Source organism: Quercus robur, chromosome 2 (genome assembly GCF_932294415.1).
Source record: "Quercus robur chromosome 2, dhQueRobu3.1, whole genome shotgun sequence".
Classification (NCBI taxonomy): domain Eukaryota; kingdom Viridiplantae; phylum Streptophyta; class Magnoliopsida; order Fagales; family Fagaceae; genus Quercus; species Quercus robur.
In genome coordinates this window covers 94,232,719-94,247,186 of record NC_065535.1, presented here as the reverse complement: position 1 = coordinate 94,247,186, position 14,468 = coordinate 94,232,719, and the positions used below count along the sequence as shown (strand labels likewise).

At 36.0% G+C, this 14,468-nt stretch overlaps 2 protein-coding genes across 6 annotated transcripts; both read right to left on the bottom strand.

The window, feature by feature from the left end:
* Window positions 1–2,874: 2,874 nt before the first annotated feature.
* Window positions 2,875–6,134, bottom strand: LOC126715957 (protein WHAT'S THIS FACTOR 9, mitochondrial). 5 transcript variants are annotated; one of them, XM_050416826.1, is made up of 4 exons: window positions 4,411–6,134; window positions 3,941–3,969; window positions 3,622–3,774; window positions 2,875–3,200 (listed from the first exon to the last, which is right to left on the bottom strand). In XM_050416826.1, the coding sequence occupies exon 1, from the start codon at window positions 6,058–6,060 to the stop codon at window positions 4,882–4,884; it is 1,179 nt and encodes a 392-aa protein (XP_050272783.1). In that variant the 5' UTR covers window positions 6,061–6,134; the 3' UTR covers window positions 2,875–3,200; window positions 3,622–3,774; window positions 3,941–3,969; window positions 4,411–4,881. The 5 variants fall into 5 exon arrangements, with proteins under 5 accessions (XP_050272783.1, XP_050272784.1, XP_050272785.1 ...); XM_050416827.1 differs by having other exon boundaries at window positions 2,875–3,774; window positions 4,411–4,578; window positions 4,690–6,134; XM_050416828.1 differs by having other exon boundaries at window positions 2,875–3,774; window positions 4,411–4,578; window positions 4,700–6,134.
* Window positions 6,135–7,132: 998 nt separating this feature from the next.
* LOC126715956 (uncharacterized protein At5g49945-like) lies at window positions 7,133–13,992 on the bottom strand. The gene is made up of 3 exons (XM_050416823.1): window positions 12,799–13,992; window positions 7,692–7,895; window positions 7,133–7,597 (listed from the first exon to the last, which is right to left on the bottom strand). Exons 1-3 carry the CDS (start codon window positions 13,789–13,791, stop codon window positions 7,367–7,369), a joined length of 1,428 nt encoding a protein of 475 aa, XP_050272780.1. The 5' UTR covers window positions 13,792–13,992; the 3' UTR covers window positions 7,133–7,366.
* Between the last annotated feature and the right edge of the window lie 476 nt (window positions 13,993–14,468).

Below are 14,468 nucleotides of genomic sequence, written 5' to 3'. Positions count from 1 at the left end.
AAAGATGAATAGCAAGCATAGAATCAGTTTCCAAGTAAATAAATATGAAACTCAACTCCCAAGCCATGAGGAGGCCATGTCTAACAGGCTAAAACATTCAAAGTATCAACTACTCGTACCAAATTTTAAATATAAAAATTGTATTTCAACATTAATTATGTTAAAGTACTGCATTTTATTTGTAAAATCCCTCAAAATTAAAATAATGAATTTCATTGGCCTTAAATTCAATACTATTTAATCCCAAAAACATTTAAAGTATCAACTACTCATACCAAACTTTAAAGATAAAAATTGTATTTCAACCTCATATTAAAGTACTATATTGTATTTATAAAATCACTCAAAATTAAAATGGTGAATTTCATTGGCTTTAAATTCAATGCTATTTTTTTTATTCGGATTTTTTTAATTATTATAAATGATATTACTTTCGTTCTATATTATTGGTCCTACTTTTAAAAAAATCAACTTTTTTAAGGGACAATATTTAATGCATTGTCGTTTGATTTTTTTTTTTTTTTTATTAAAAAAAGTGATATCTTGTGGAGAATATATGATATGAGAAATCCTTTTTATGAGATGTAACGTGATCCACACAAATATAAATAAATAAATAAAATAATAAGACGTGGTACATAAATGTTATAGTGGAGTTAATTCATAAGAAATTTTTGGGATTAGAATCAGGTGCAATTGCATTGAATCCGGTGCAATTGCATTCATACTCATAGCGTCAAGTGCAATACCCAAGGTGCAAGGGTATTGAACCTGCTCTCAACCCATCTTTTTGTTCACGTGAAGATGAGAATTGAGAATAGACAAAACAAGGCCCTGTCATCTTTCATAACAGCCTGGATTCCTCACAACCGTACTGATCATCAAGTCAAAAGTAGCTCACTAGCTGTAACTCATTCAATCAAAGTCCACGCTGCAATAGGATTCTTTACCAAAGTTCGCCCATACACACGTGATAAGTGTTATTTGGCAGTATTAATTTTACCGATTTATTTTATTATTTAGTTTATTTTTGTTATTGTTATTATTTATAGATCTTATTACACTTTTTAATATTATTCATAAATTTTATTATACTATTTCAATTAACTTTTTATTTATTTATAGTACTTTCAGCAAAAAAATTTTAATTTTAAAAATATAAATAGATTCCAAACAGACCCTAAACTAACAAAAATTAAGAAACGTGGGAATTCCATTTCCTTTCTTTTTCACTACAAACTAGAAACTAGAAAGTTCTTTCTCCTTTTCTCCCCCACATTGATTTACATGCATAAAAATATTTAATGGGTGCCACCTAAGAGCAACCGCGTGCAAAATTTTTGTCTATTTTGCAAGAAAAAACATATTTTTTTTATTTTATAGATTCATTTTTACAAAACACTCATATCAGTTTATCTATTCTATCATCTATTTTATTTAAATAATAATATTTTTTTAATTTTTTATTATATCAAACAAACCACTACCCACATGACTCCACCCACCTTTTTCTTTCTTTGTTGTGAGAAGAAGATAGATGAGCAACCTAATGAGGAGAGAGAAATAAAAAATAAAAAAATCATTTGCATATGAACAATAACCATACATATATGCATGGTTATTGTTCATTTGTAAAGCAATTTTGTATATTTGTACATTTTTACAAGTACTGATTTTGATGTTTTTTGAGTTAAAATATGTAAAAATAAGATTTTTTTTTTGTATTTTACAAATTTTAACAACCACTGATGTGATTGCTCTAAGATCACACCCTTATAATTGCTCAACACACAAGTACACCTACCACGTTGGGCCCTGCCCATCTACCACCTTAGCCTATACCCTTTCGCTTGTCTTGTGTAGAAACTTCGAATTAGCAATTATACAATCTCACAAGTCACAAGTCACAACATTACCACAGCTGATTGATTCATATATTAGGGGTTAACAACATGCATTGAAATTATGAACGGCAAAAATCTCTCACCCCACTTTATCCGTCTGTCCCATACAAAAAGATGAGTATGTGATCAGCTTATTTGCAGTAACTTGTTTCTATAGTATTCAAAATTCATAGTTTTTGGTAAGTTTTATGTTAATGTGTAACAAAAAGTTAAAATTAACTTATTTCCAAAAAGCTAAAAGTTAGATTATTTTGAGAAAGAAACAGAGACAAAAAAAAAAACAAATAGGTAAATGCCAATCTTTATGTTTTGCTCACCTTGTGTGTGTCTCTCTTTCTTTTTACATATTCTATTTGTACTTTTTCTAATACAAATTCTACTATCACCCCCCAAAACACTCATTTCTCTCTTTCTTAGCACTCTCACAAATGCTCTCTTTTCTCTTTCATCTCTATCTCATTAGTGCTGAGACTACCTCATTAAGGATAATAACATACCTTTAACCCACCTCACCCCGACTCATTGCCATCTCTAATTGAAATATTATCACATTGCTTACTCACAAGTGCCAAAACCGTGCCACAATTTTCACAATTGAGCTTTGGGCAACAAGAACATGATTGACACTAACATGGGACAGGACTTGGGAGAGACATAATCCTTGACGTGGATTCTCTGTCTATTAGTAATTACACAATGAGCTAACGATCCCACCTTGAACATCCATACTTGTTTCTGATTACAGAAACCTGCTCACTAAAGAATGATAGGTAGAGGTCAGACACATGCCAGGAAGTCAACTTTTAAGGTGATCAGCTAGCATCAAAGGAGGCAGATAACAAGAGCAATATGTTGAGCCTCCACCTTTTGTTGTACCTCATATTTTCAGGAATGTCATGCATGAATGCTTGAATTGGTAGGCATGTCAGATTTAAGACAATCAGCCAATCATAAAGTGTCACAATTGCCATATTCTAACAAGCCTGAACAAGATCAAAATCAGGGCCAAAATACATAGAATGACCACTAGCAAAGGACGGGCACTAGAAGTCTAGAACCCAATCACAATTAGTTTTAGCACACTTTTTTCCTGGTCATGTTACAACATTCATCAAGTAAAATAGGCATTCAAAATTCCTAATCTGTTGGTGTGTGCATCCTTACAGCTGAAGACACAACAAAAATTTTCTTTTATGAAATTTAACAAACACAGGTTCTGGAATGGTCTCCTACACGGCTGTTTCAGTCACTGAAGTTCTGATACCTCCCACCAGCAATTGATCTCGAGTGAATTTTCTAAAGTAAAGAAAGGGAAATGAAAGAAAGGACAGTGTTAAGAGAGTTGGAAAGAGAACAAATCTCTTGCACAATCTTCCTTTCAACATTGTTGTCATGAATATTGTAGGTGTAGCTGACTAGCTGTGTTAGAACTATCTATTACTTCAGTTTTCTACTCACATATTGACTAAATCATCCAAAATTACATGAAGTGCTAACACTGGCAGTGTGGCATTATACTTCTTCATAGAAAGGGAATCAAATATCTAACTAGAATTGAAGAGGAAATGGAAGGATAAGGGGAATAAGGCTCGTGGAGTGGTCTTCCAAAGAGAGAAGAAAGCATCAGGTATTGTCTTAAAGGCATAATTCAAAAGGCTCATGCCAGAAAGTTTGAAACACAAATGATGGTATTCATTTAGATAGTTTTTTCACTTACATGTCAACTTAGTGTGGACCTAAAGCCAAAATCAGAACCTACAATACTGAGGATAACTCAGCAATAGCAGTCAGCGCTGGAATTGCCTGAGATTCTTTTGGCCCTTTCCTATCCAGTTCAACCCTATGGCCCTTGCATTAAAATGCACCTTGCCTGCAATATGATCAGAAAATCAATACTAAGAACACCACTTTTGATCACAAACTTCTCTTTGGCACAACTTGAAGCATGAAAAACAAAATATTACCAAGTAGAATATAAAGTATCAACAACATTCATTGTAAGACCTTAGAAGAAAAAAAAAAGGAAAGCATCTTACCAAACACAAACAATTGGACAGCTGCAAACCTGGAATAAAGCACAAATGAAGTTCAAAGGCACTCATTAATTGTATAGATTCAATCATTTGTTTCAAGAAATAACTGCATTTTCCACTTATATAGATGTTAACGTGACTATGTTCAAAACGAAGAACATATACTTGCAATTAACGGCTAATCTTGACCATTTTGAGGCACATCTGACATGGATATAAGACTGCATCAAGAATCAACATTTAACAAGACACACACAAACCATGAATTGTTTATGGAAGAAATGCCCCATTTCATGACATAAGACTTATTACAGTTCTAAAAATTCAATGGAGCAAATTACCAAGTAAAAATAAATTATTAATGTCTTATTTTCACTGATATCCTCAAAAATCTAGTGAGTGCATTCACTTCATAATAGAATAACGCATATCAGAAAGTGAATGTGAATTGAGAAGTCAAGAAAGGAACATACATTATTTTAAAATTCCCATGCCAAAAGCAACCCAGCAAGACATCCACCCTGCCTCTACCTGCTCACTTCTGTATCCTTTGTAACACTCCCCTTACAGCAGGTAATTAACACCAACTTTCACCTTCTCACTCTTCTTCTTCTTCTTTTCAATGTGAACATCATACTACCCTGCAGTACCAATAACTTACTTGTCAGTTAATATAACCTTTACATTACCACCATCCACTTAACATTTCTCTTCGAATTTTCCAAGAATTCACCCAGGATTCAGGAACACACATTCAATTACCCTTGATTCGAAATTGCTCTCTGGTCTTTCTCAGCTATCAGTTAAATGCCTAGAACAAATGCATCCGCTTTTGCACTGCAAGAGGACAACAAAAGCCAACAATTCCCTTATTCTTTTTTAATTGGCACTTAGCTTCCTACTATCATCCTCTATCAATCACATCAATATCCCTATCACCTCACTCATATTTCTTCCTTTCCTTCCACCCTTTCACCGCTAGATCTTGAAGCAACGTCTCTCTTTGCACCAGAAGCTAAACCAATAGCCTGCTTTTGCCGTTTCTTCTTCGGCACCTTATTCATAAGATGAATATACCGATACCGCATACCCATCAACGGATGCTTCTCCACCAAGAAATCCTTCCTATAAGCCTCCCTAAGCACCACAGTCTGCGTCCTAATTTTATTCGACAGATAAAATATCCCCGGATGATGAACCAATGCCTTCTTAAACCTCCCTTCAAACCCAAAATACTCCCCTAAGCAAAACACATTGTCCCTCTCCGTCTTCTTCGACACCAACAACCATAACAACTCGTGTAACACCGCCACAGCCCACTTCTCGGCCTGATCACTATTCGGCGACAAATGGAACGCATTCTCATAAGGAGACACATAAGGCAATGCTTGCCATTCCTCAACCCAATCCCTCACCTTCTTCTCCAATTCAAAACCTTTCGTCAAACACATGGGGAACATAATTCTCACACCTGTCTTGCCCCCCAAGTAACAATCTTTCCCTACCCTTCTCTCCAATTCAGACACTGCCAACTCCTCCCTCCACTTCACAAGCTCCAAACCAAGTACTTCCTCACCACTTCTCTCATCTCTCACCTCACAAACATTAAAATAGTCAGGATAATCACACAGAAGTGTCAAAATGTAATTTTGAGGAAGACCCAGATCCCATTTGAACCTCTCTATCACGTATAAAGGCAATTTGGACGCTTTGGTGAGCATTAACAACTTGGTGAGTCTTCTAACAGTGTCATTTCTATGAGTAGGTGAGTTGTGAATAGAGGACTCGTCTTTGTGAATGGAAAGGAATTGAGGGGTGAGTTTGAGGTGAGGAGGGGATTGGGAATGAAGGAAAAGAGAAGGGTATTTGAGGGAAAAGTTTGAAGTGGTAGTGGGGAGGTTTAGGTGGGGTTTAAGGAGAGAAGCTGCGGAGAGAGAGAGAGTTTTTGAAGGAGTTGAGAGGACTTGGTTTTTGAGAGAGATAGCTTCTTTGAGGTCCTTTTCACGTTGGACTGCAAAGTCGAGGTAAGGGTCTCGGACCCATTTGATTCTGGCGTTGATGAAGGTGCGTAGTTGGTGGTAACAGTGTGGGAGCTTGGTGGTGGCGTTGGTGTGTGGTGGCATGGTTTGGTCGAACTGTTGACCGTCTTTGTGAGTGTGAGTGTGCGTGTCTTATGTTTTTCTGATTTCTGTTGGTGGGGCAGTGAGGAAGGTGAAATGGGCTTGGCCCTTTAATATATTTCATAGTTATTGAACCTTAAGAGACACCAATTGAACTACACCAATTGACTCTATTTTAGGAACAATTTTTTTTTAATCCTTTTGGGGATAAGTTTTTTTTTTCCAGTAAGTGTATACTTAACAAATTTTACCAATTTTCTTTTTCACAATTGTTGAGAGACGTGATTATTATTATTATAACGAATATTCACTATAATGACTTCATATAAAAGTGATGTTACACTAATTACAATGTCACCTTAAATGTTATGAAAAAAATTATTGAATTTGTTCTATATAGGTAACTTCATCAATTTCATGTCTCAATCTACCAACATTTTCCCCCTGTTGTGATAACCTAGTTACCATACCAAACCATCCATTGTGATGATACTTGTTAAACATAACCTTTAGACCATTTTTTTTCCTTGGGAAGATTTGATGTAGCATGTTTGGATATCATCTGATAGCAAATTTGGTAGTCTTTTTGTTGTTAAATAAAGGGTTAGGGATCAAATCCCACCAAACCTAAAACCACCCCCTAAAAAGAAAAAGAAAAGAAACTCATTAGTATCTTGACTAAATGCTAAACAATAAACAATAATCATTATGGAATGGCCAATATATGTTCCAAATCCTATGGCCGATTTATGTTTAAATTCATTTACTTTGATAAGAGCTATAACGATGAGCTGTGCAAACAGATAATTCACTTTTTTACTTCCAGTGATGAAGTTTATCATATAGAAATATTTTCATTACAAATTGCACAAGCACAAAATCCAAGGATCCTATCACATTTCCATTTATAAGTCTAGTTTCTCAAATGGCATTGTTGCCACTGTCCGGAAGCAAGTTCAGATAGGCATGTCCGATCAATGTTGCCATTGTCCAGAAATGATATATAAATATAATAGGTGAGATACAGAAACGTCAATAATGCCACAACCTATTTAAGAAGCTAACTAACCAGAGGTATAAATGTCAGTCAATAGCTTGAAAATAGTTTCTGCAGCACTGAATTTGGGTACACATTCAAAATCCACAAATTTGTGGAATTGTTTAAGACTAGCTAATATAAAAGCAAAGAACCAAGTACATGGCAATAAGGGTACAGTTACAAAAATTTAGGAGGGCAAACCCGAGTAAAACAAGTTAAATAACAGAAAATTAAGGGAGATTATGGAAACTCGTCTAGTGAAATCTGGGATTAGTGGGCACGGGTCATCTTTACTTTTGGCGCTGCCTTCTTCATTTGACGAGCACGCTCTTTTGCTTCTTTCTTGTGAATAGCCTCTGCAGTAAGCTTTGCCTCAGCCTCCTCCAGCATCTTTTTCCTCTCTGCCTTCTTTTTCTGCAAAGCTTCTTGCCTAACATTTTGCAATTCTTTAAATGCCTCTTGAGCAGCCTTTGATCTGGTTGCTTCTGTTTTAGATCGAGCCTGCACTAGCATATTTCAGAGTTAAAAAATCGTTGACTTAGCTAGCAAATTTTGTTTAATCAAATAGAAGAACTTTATTATAAGCTTGACCCACCTGAGAACTGAGCTTGTACCGCCCAATCAAGTCAATATAATAAGGTATAAGAGCCACCAATCGAGTCATATCATCCATGTTATTGGCGTCAGGGAGGGCAAACTTGAACAATAGCACCTTCTTATGTGTGCCGGGGTTTTGATCAGAGAAATGCATTGACATGAAACCCTTTCCGAATTTCTCAAAAGCTTTTTCTCCAAAAACCTGCCCAATACCAGGTATGGGTATATTTAAAGAACATAATGCAGATTTCTATCTAATTGTGTGATATGGATTAATTGGAGGGAGAGAAATAATCGCATATTTGAAGATTTAGTGCTTTCCATAGCTTTATTTGTGGTAACTTTGTTTGATTGGTCACGTGCATGGGGATTTACTTTTAGGAAATCCATTCCGCTGTTTTTAGATTCCCTTTCTTCTTGTACATGGTTTTTTTTTTTTTTTTTTTTTCCCCTCTGTTGCTTGTACTTATCTTCTTGCCTACTTCATTTCTTTGATGGAGTAGTTTTTTAATACAACTTTTCTTACCTATCAAAAAAAATATAGATATCTATCTAATTAGAATTGTGTGGCTATGATGCTAGATTGCCTGAGATTTACTTCATTGCATAACATAGTTCATAAATAGTAGGAAAATCAAGAAAGAGGATGCACAGTAAGACCTGAAGGCATTTACTATGAAAAAAAAAAAAAAAAGACCTGAAGGCATACAAGATAGCATGACTCCAAAACATTCAAAAATTGGGGACCGGACAACAAATAGAGCATTATGATGTTTAGCGGGGGGAAATATGCAACACTAAATACTGGAGAAAGACTATGCAGCAAGGAGAGGATAACATTGATATAATTTGTATGCTCTAGTTAATTGATTTATTAAAGGTTCCATTATTTTTCCAATTAATCCAGTGCATGAGACAACATTACAGAGGAGTTCAGTATGCACACAAGTTACACAAATCTTTTTAATGGGACAGAACATGCAGAACACCTTTTAGCTCATTTCAGATATAGAAAATATAAGGTAAACATCATTACTACGATTTAAATTTTCCAAAACTAGCAGTAAACATCTATTGATCAATTAAATTATCGATTGTCCCAAGAGCTCAAGCTATTGGGATATAATAAATTTAATCATTTAACCACATACTTCTAACACTTCCCCTCACGTGTGGGCCAGAACTACCTTTAATTGGTGAGGCCCAACACATGAGAATTTAAATGGGAGGTAGAGTGGAGGAGATAAGGCTCGAATTCAGGATTTCATGCTCTGATACCATGTTAAATTACTGATTGTTCCAAAAGTTTAAGTTATTGGAATATGGTAAATTTAATCATTTAACCACATACTTCTAACATGATCTAAGGCCAATTCTTTGCTAATTAACTATTGAATCAAAATCTCTATAGCACTCATCCAATGATACATTCAATACAAACCTCAACTCACATGCATGCACAAGCACCCACACACATGCAGACACATTCTTCAACACCCCCCCCCCCCCCCCACTCCCCCCGGGGTGGAAAAAAAAAAGCCCTACCCTTTCACATGCATGCATACACACATATACACTGCAGCTTGAATATCAAATTAGTTTAATTAACAATTAAATTTCAGATTACACTAATATTATGTTTCTTATTTTTTCTTCATTAAGGCTTAAATTAAAATCCCTAAAGCACATGGAATTCAGGCCAATCTTATTGGAAATTACAGAAAATCAGATCTGAAAATTTTTAGCCAAAAATTTAAGAACCAACACTAGTACTATTGGATTGGACCTCCCACCTGGATAACTTCATGAAGAATTCAATATCACAAATAAAAAATGATCCAAAGGTGGGTCCTTTAGGGACGACCAATTTCAAGGGAAAAAAACCAACACATGAAGCAAAGTGATTAAGGAACTATGGAAGCTAACCCACGCACAAACAAAATGATTATATAAATCTAGTGTCAGCTTTCATAGTTACTTATACTCTTGCTTCAAGAAGTGGACCTTTTATTCTTGGTATGGCCATTCTCTAATGGTAGAAAACAAATAAAATAAAATACTTAACAGTTTCTGGGTAACCATTAATGCTGCTACTGTTTGTTATAGGTGATGCTCAAGTCATTAAACTAAAACTCATAATTAAAAGGCCAAACCCTCCACAAATAACATGAAACTTCTCTAAAACATTTAGTCACAAAACTACCTAATTAAAGACATTTCAAATAATTAAAAAAATATGGACATATAAACCTACTCATCTCAAGGAAGCAGAAACTCACCACATCAAATTAAATATTCAGCACACGCACACACCAAAACCCTGAAAGTATAAATCAAAGAGGAACAAGAAAATAGAGAACAAATAAATCAAGTGCAAGAGAGTTGGTATACAAATTGGGAGAGAATTAAAAATAGAGCAAGTAAATAAGAGAGATCCTTTTTTTTTTTTTTTGATAAGTAAATAAGAGAAGTCCTTAACCTTGCTCTGTCCCTTGCATTGAGTTTTGGCCAAAAAAGGAAGAAGAAGAAGTAGTTTTTGCTGTAACACTTGCACAGACTCCCTCTCAACTCTTACTTTCTCATTCTCATATCCTTTTTTTTTAGATAAGTAAGAAGAGAATATTATTGATAAAAGAATAGCAAGAGATGCGATTCGGGGTGCTTCGAATTCTTTGTTTCCTTGGAAGGGTGTTTGGAAACCAAAGATTCCTAGGCGAGTGGCGTTCTTTTTGTGGACAGCTGCTCATGGTCGGATCCTCACTTTGGACAATCTAATGCTTAGGGGTTGCCCGTTGGCTACTTGGTGTTGTATGTGTTGTTGTGATGGGGAGTCGGTAGACCATCTTCTTCTTCTTCATTGCCCTTTTACTCATTCCCTTTGGACTTTTATGCTTCAGGCCTTTGGTATTCATTGGATTATGCCAGGATTAGTGGCGGGTTTGTTATCTTGTTGGCATCAGTGGCTTGGGAATCATAATTCAGTCATTTGGAATTTGGTTCCAGGGTGCTTAATGTGGATTGTGTGGTTGGAACGAAATCGTCGTTCCTTTGAGGATAATGAGAAGACGTTGGACAAGTTAAAAGTTTTATGCCAACGTAGTCTTTGGGAGTGGTCTCATTGTTGGGGTTTTATTGATTGTTCGTCTCTCTCTAAGTTTATGTCTTCCCTTAGCTTAGTTTCCTGATTTCTTGTTTTGCTATGCTGTTTGTTCTTTTTTTCTTCTTGTTCATCATCATGAACAACTTGTACTTTTCTTTTCTTTTTTCTCTTTATTAATAAATTTCTGATTACCTATCAAAAAAAAAGAATAGCAAGAGAAACACAAAGAGTTCACGGTAGTGAACAAAGGAAAAGAAGAAACAAAAAGACAGAAGCATCCCCTAATCTATTCTAATAGATGAAGAAAGGCTTGGGAGATAATTGTGCACTCTACAAGTAACGAACTATACTCCGCTCAACTAAGCCTTAATCTCAATTAAATTGGGTCAGCTATGTATCCTCATTATTCATCATCTAATTGGAATTTGTCATATGTATTCCACTTTGTCGTTCTATCTTATCTAAACCCATTTTCTCTATCTCCACCCCCTCACTAATTATATAACTTTTTTTTTTTTTTTGATAAATAGCGAAATTTCATTAAACAAAAGCCCCAAGTACACCGGAAGTGTACATGGAAAGGGTTACATCAAGATCGAAAATTACAATGATCAAGCATAACAAAAATATTAGAGCAAGAAAAAGAAGAGAAAACAGAACACCAAGCAAAAAAAGAGTGGAGGAGGAGAGATTTAATCTCAAGAATCAACCGTCTCACTAATTACATAACCTTATTCATTACTTCTATACATATTATTTTAGGCCTTCCTAACTAAAAAATCCTTCACTACTTGTACTCATGTTATTTTAGGCCTCTCTATTCCTCTTTTTTTAGCCCCTTAACTAGAATTAAATCATCTTTTTAGTCTCTGCTGTGCATTACCAAACCTTCTAACGCGAATTTCCCACATCTTTCTTTTAATACCAGCCTTACATTTGAATGGATGACTTCATTCCTTATCCTATCTTTCCAAGTATTACCACTCATCCATCTATAAATTCTCACTTCAACTATAATCATTTTAAGAGCATATTGCTTCTTAAAACCCCAATAATCATTCTCATATAGCAATCCCATATAAAGTTAAGCTTTCATACTTTCTCCTCCTATTTTTAAATAGTTTTGGAAGTACATTAGTTTATCATTCAAGTGACGAATTACAAGTTGTTGGAAAAATTGTGTCTCCTAAAACATATTACTAATCAAGCAGAGTTCCATCCATCAACAAAATTTATAAAGTTCATACATAATAATTACAAGAAGGAAGAACTGCCATGCAACCATATAACAACTAAAATCCCACTATGCACAACAATAATCAATACCTACATAGCAAAACATCAAAATTCAAATTTAACCTCATAGTTTCCCATACAAAAACAAACTAACTAATCAAATACAGTTCAAACAATCAATAAAGTCAAACATTTCAAGCAAGAAATTGCTCCTCACATTCACCTATCTTAATTCAGACCATACAAAAACTTAAATCCAACTACTCATTGCACTACACAATAACTACACAAAAGCTCAAAGCAAATAATAACCAATTCTCACGAGTCAAATACCTGTAAACACACAAACAAAATAGTTTCAACCAAGCACAAACTTCTCACATCATCAACAACAACAATCAAGTCTTAGTCTCAAAATTTCAGATCAACTCTAAATCCTCACCAGAGGAGACCGTTCTATTCTATCCAAAGTCAAACTTTTGGTTACTTCCTCAAATTGACATATTTCTTATCACATCAAATTATCCATATTCAAATTCAACAACTATACTAAACAACACACAAAGCAAAATCGAAGAAAAACCCACCAAAATTGAAATGTCTTTTCCACCGTTCTAATCACATACTCATTGTTGCTTCCTCAACTGAAATGCATTTTTTTAAACTACTTCTCACATCAAATTATCAATATCCAAATTTCAAACCACACAACAACTAGGCTAAACAAGAATTCAGCATATAAATCAATAAAAAACAAAACCAATCCAACCTGTTCGAGCACGGCCTCCGTGATCAAATCCCCAGCAACCTCCTTCGACTCCGAAATCACCGCCAACTCCTCACTCACCCACTTCTTCCCACTCGGCACCGGCACCATTCCCGCAAACTTCTGCAAATCCCGAACCTCCTTCTGCATAGTCTTCGCCGCCTTCTTCTTCGCCACCGCGAAAACCACATGGTCCATCGCCTCCTCATTCATATACACCTCGAAACTAATCTCGTCCTTACACGGCACCACCATATTATACAACCTCGAAATCAAATCGTGGCGGCTCTTCAAATCCATGGTCGCCAACAAACCCTGGCAATACCTCCGCCCACTGGCGTAAAACTTGAACACGGTCTGACCTTCCTTCAACAACAATGGCGAATCGTCGCCTTCTCCGACGCCTAAGAGGCTGAAATTCCGATCGAAGATAGAATCCTTAGTCGCGAACTTCGCCGCCCAAGCGAGAGCGAGTTGCTCATTCTCGCGCCTCCCGGTGAAGTAGTTGATGGCGAAGATGATGAGGAAAGTAACGCTCACGATCTCGATCGTGTACTTTTTAAGCGAAAACGGTTCCGGCGGCTGAACCGGTTTCGATTTCGGATCGGAGGGAGTGGCGTTTTCGGTAATTGTTGGGGTTTCCAAGGGCGGTTGTTGGATTTCCTCGATAGGTAAGCCTTCGAATTCGTCTTCGTCCCAGTACTCGAAGCTGGTTGGCTTCGGAGAATCCGAAAGGATTGGGTCTGGATTCGGGTTCGGGTCTGGATGGGTGGGTTCGAGTTCGGGTTCGGGATCGGGATCGGAGACAGTGAGAGGAGGGGAATGGAGGAAAGTAGTAGTAGTAGTGTAGAGGAAATCGGAGTCGGATTCGGCGTCGGAGTCGGGTTCGGATTCAGGGTCTTCGGAGTCGAAGCCTTCGAAGTGGGAATCGGAGAAGACGAGGGAAAGGAAGAGGAAGAGGAGGGAAAGGAAAGCGAGGAAGTGGAATGGTTTCATTGTGTATGTAAGGGAAATTGAATACGTTTATTTTTATCAGAGAGAGTGAGGCTATTATGGATTATGATGGTATCATGTTATGAGTGATTTGAGTTTTTGTGAGAGACGGACGGTGGGAGGGGAAATGGAAGTGAACAAGGGTCCGCCGGGGTTGGAGGGGGTAACTTGGTAAGTCTGACTACTGATACGATTTTTTTTTAATAATTAGAAATATATATACTACTCTGACTCTCCTGGCCACTGTTACTTGGAGGAGAATTTTATTACCTAGGTATGGATCTGATACATTACATAGCATGATTTAGTTTAAATATTGAAAATTAATTAATTATTTTTTAAAATGATAATTAGTTACAATTGAATATAAGAGAGGTTGGAAATATCATGAGGTGTCATCTATTTGCATATCCTTGTTGCAAGAGAAAGCCATATATAGTTTTTTTGACTGTTGGGTAGCTAATATTTTATAATGTGACTTAGAGTTTGTTTAGATATCGTTTATTTTGTTGAAAATTGAAAACTGAAAATACTGTAACAAATAATTTTAAATGCCAGTTGATCCTTTGGAGCTAAAACTATTGTAGCTTTAGCTGAAAGTACTGTAGCATTTTGTTTTTTTGTTTTTTTTAACTCCTCTTCCACCCTAATGCCTATCTTTGAGAAGAGAAATCCACAAA

Excerpts from the sequence above, each read along its gene's own strand:
- LOC126715956 (XM_050416823.1), bottom strand. The coding sequence starts at position 13,791 with ATGAAACCATTCCACTTCCTCGCTTTCCTTTCCCTCCTCTTCCTCTTC. Across the intron at positions 7,896-12,798 it reads CGGAGGCCGTGCTCGAACAG|GTTTTTGGAGAAAAAGCTTT; the intron begins GTTGGATTGGTT and ends GGTATTGGGCAG. Across the intron at positions 7,598-7,691 it reads GGTACAAGCTCAGTTCTCAG|GCTCGATCTAAAACAGAAGC; the intron begins GTGGGTCAAGCT and ends ATGCTAGTGCAG.
- LOC126715957 (XM_050416825.1), bottom strand. The coding sequence starts at position 6,060 with ATGCCACCACACACCAACGCCACCACCAAGCTCCCACACTGTTACCAC.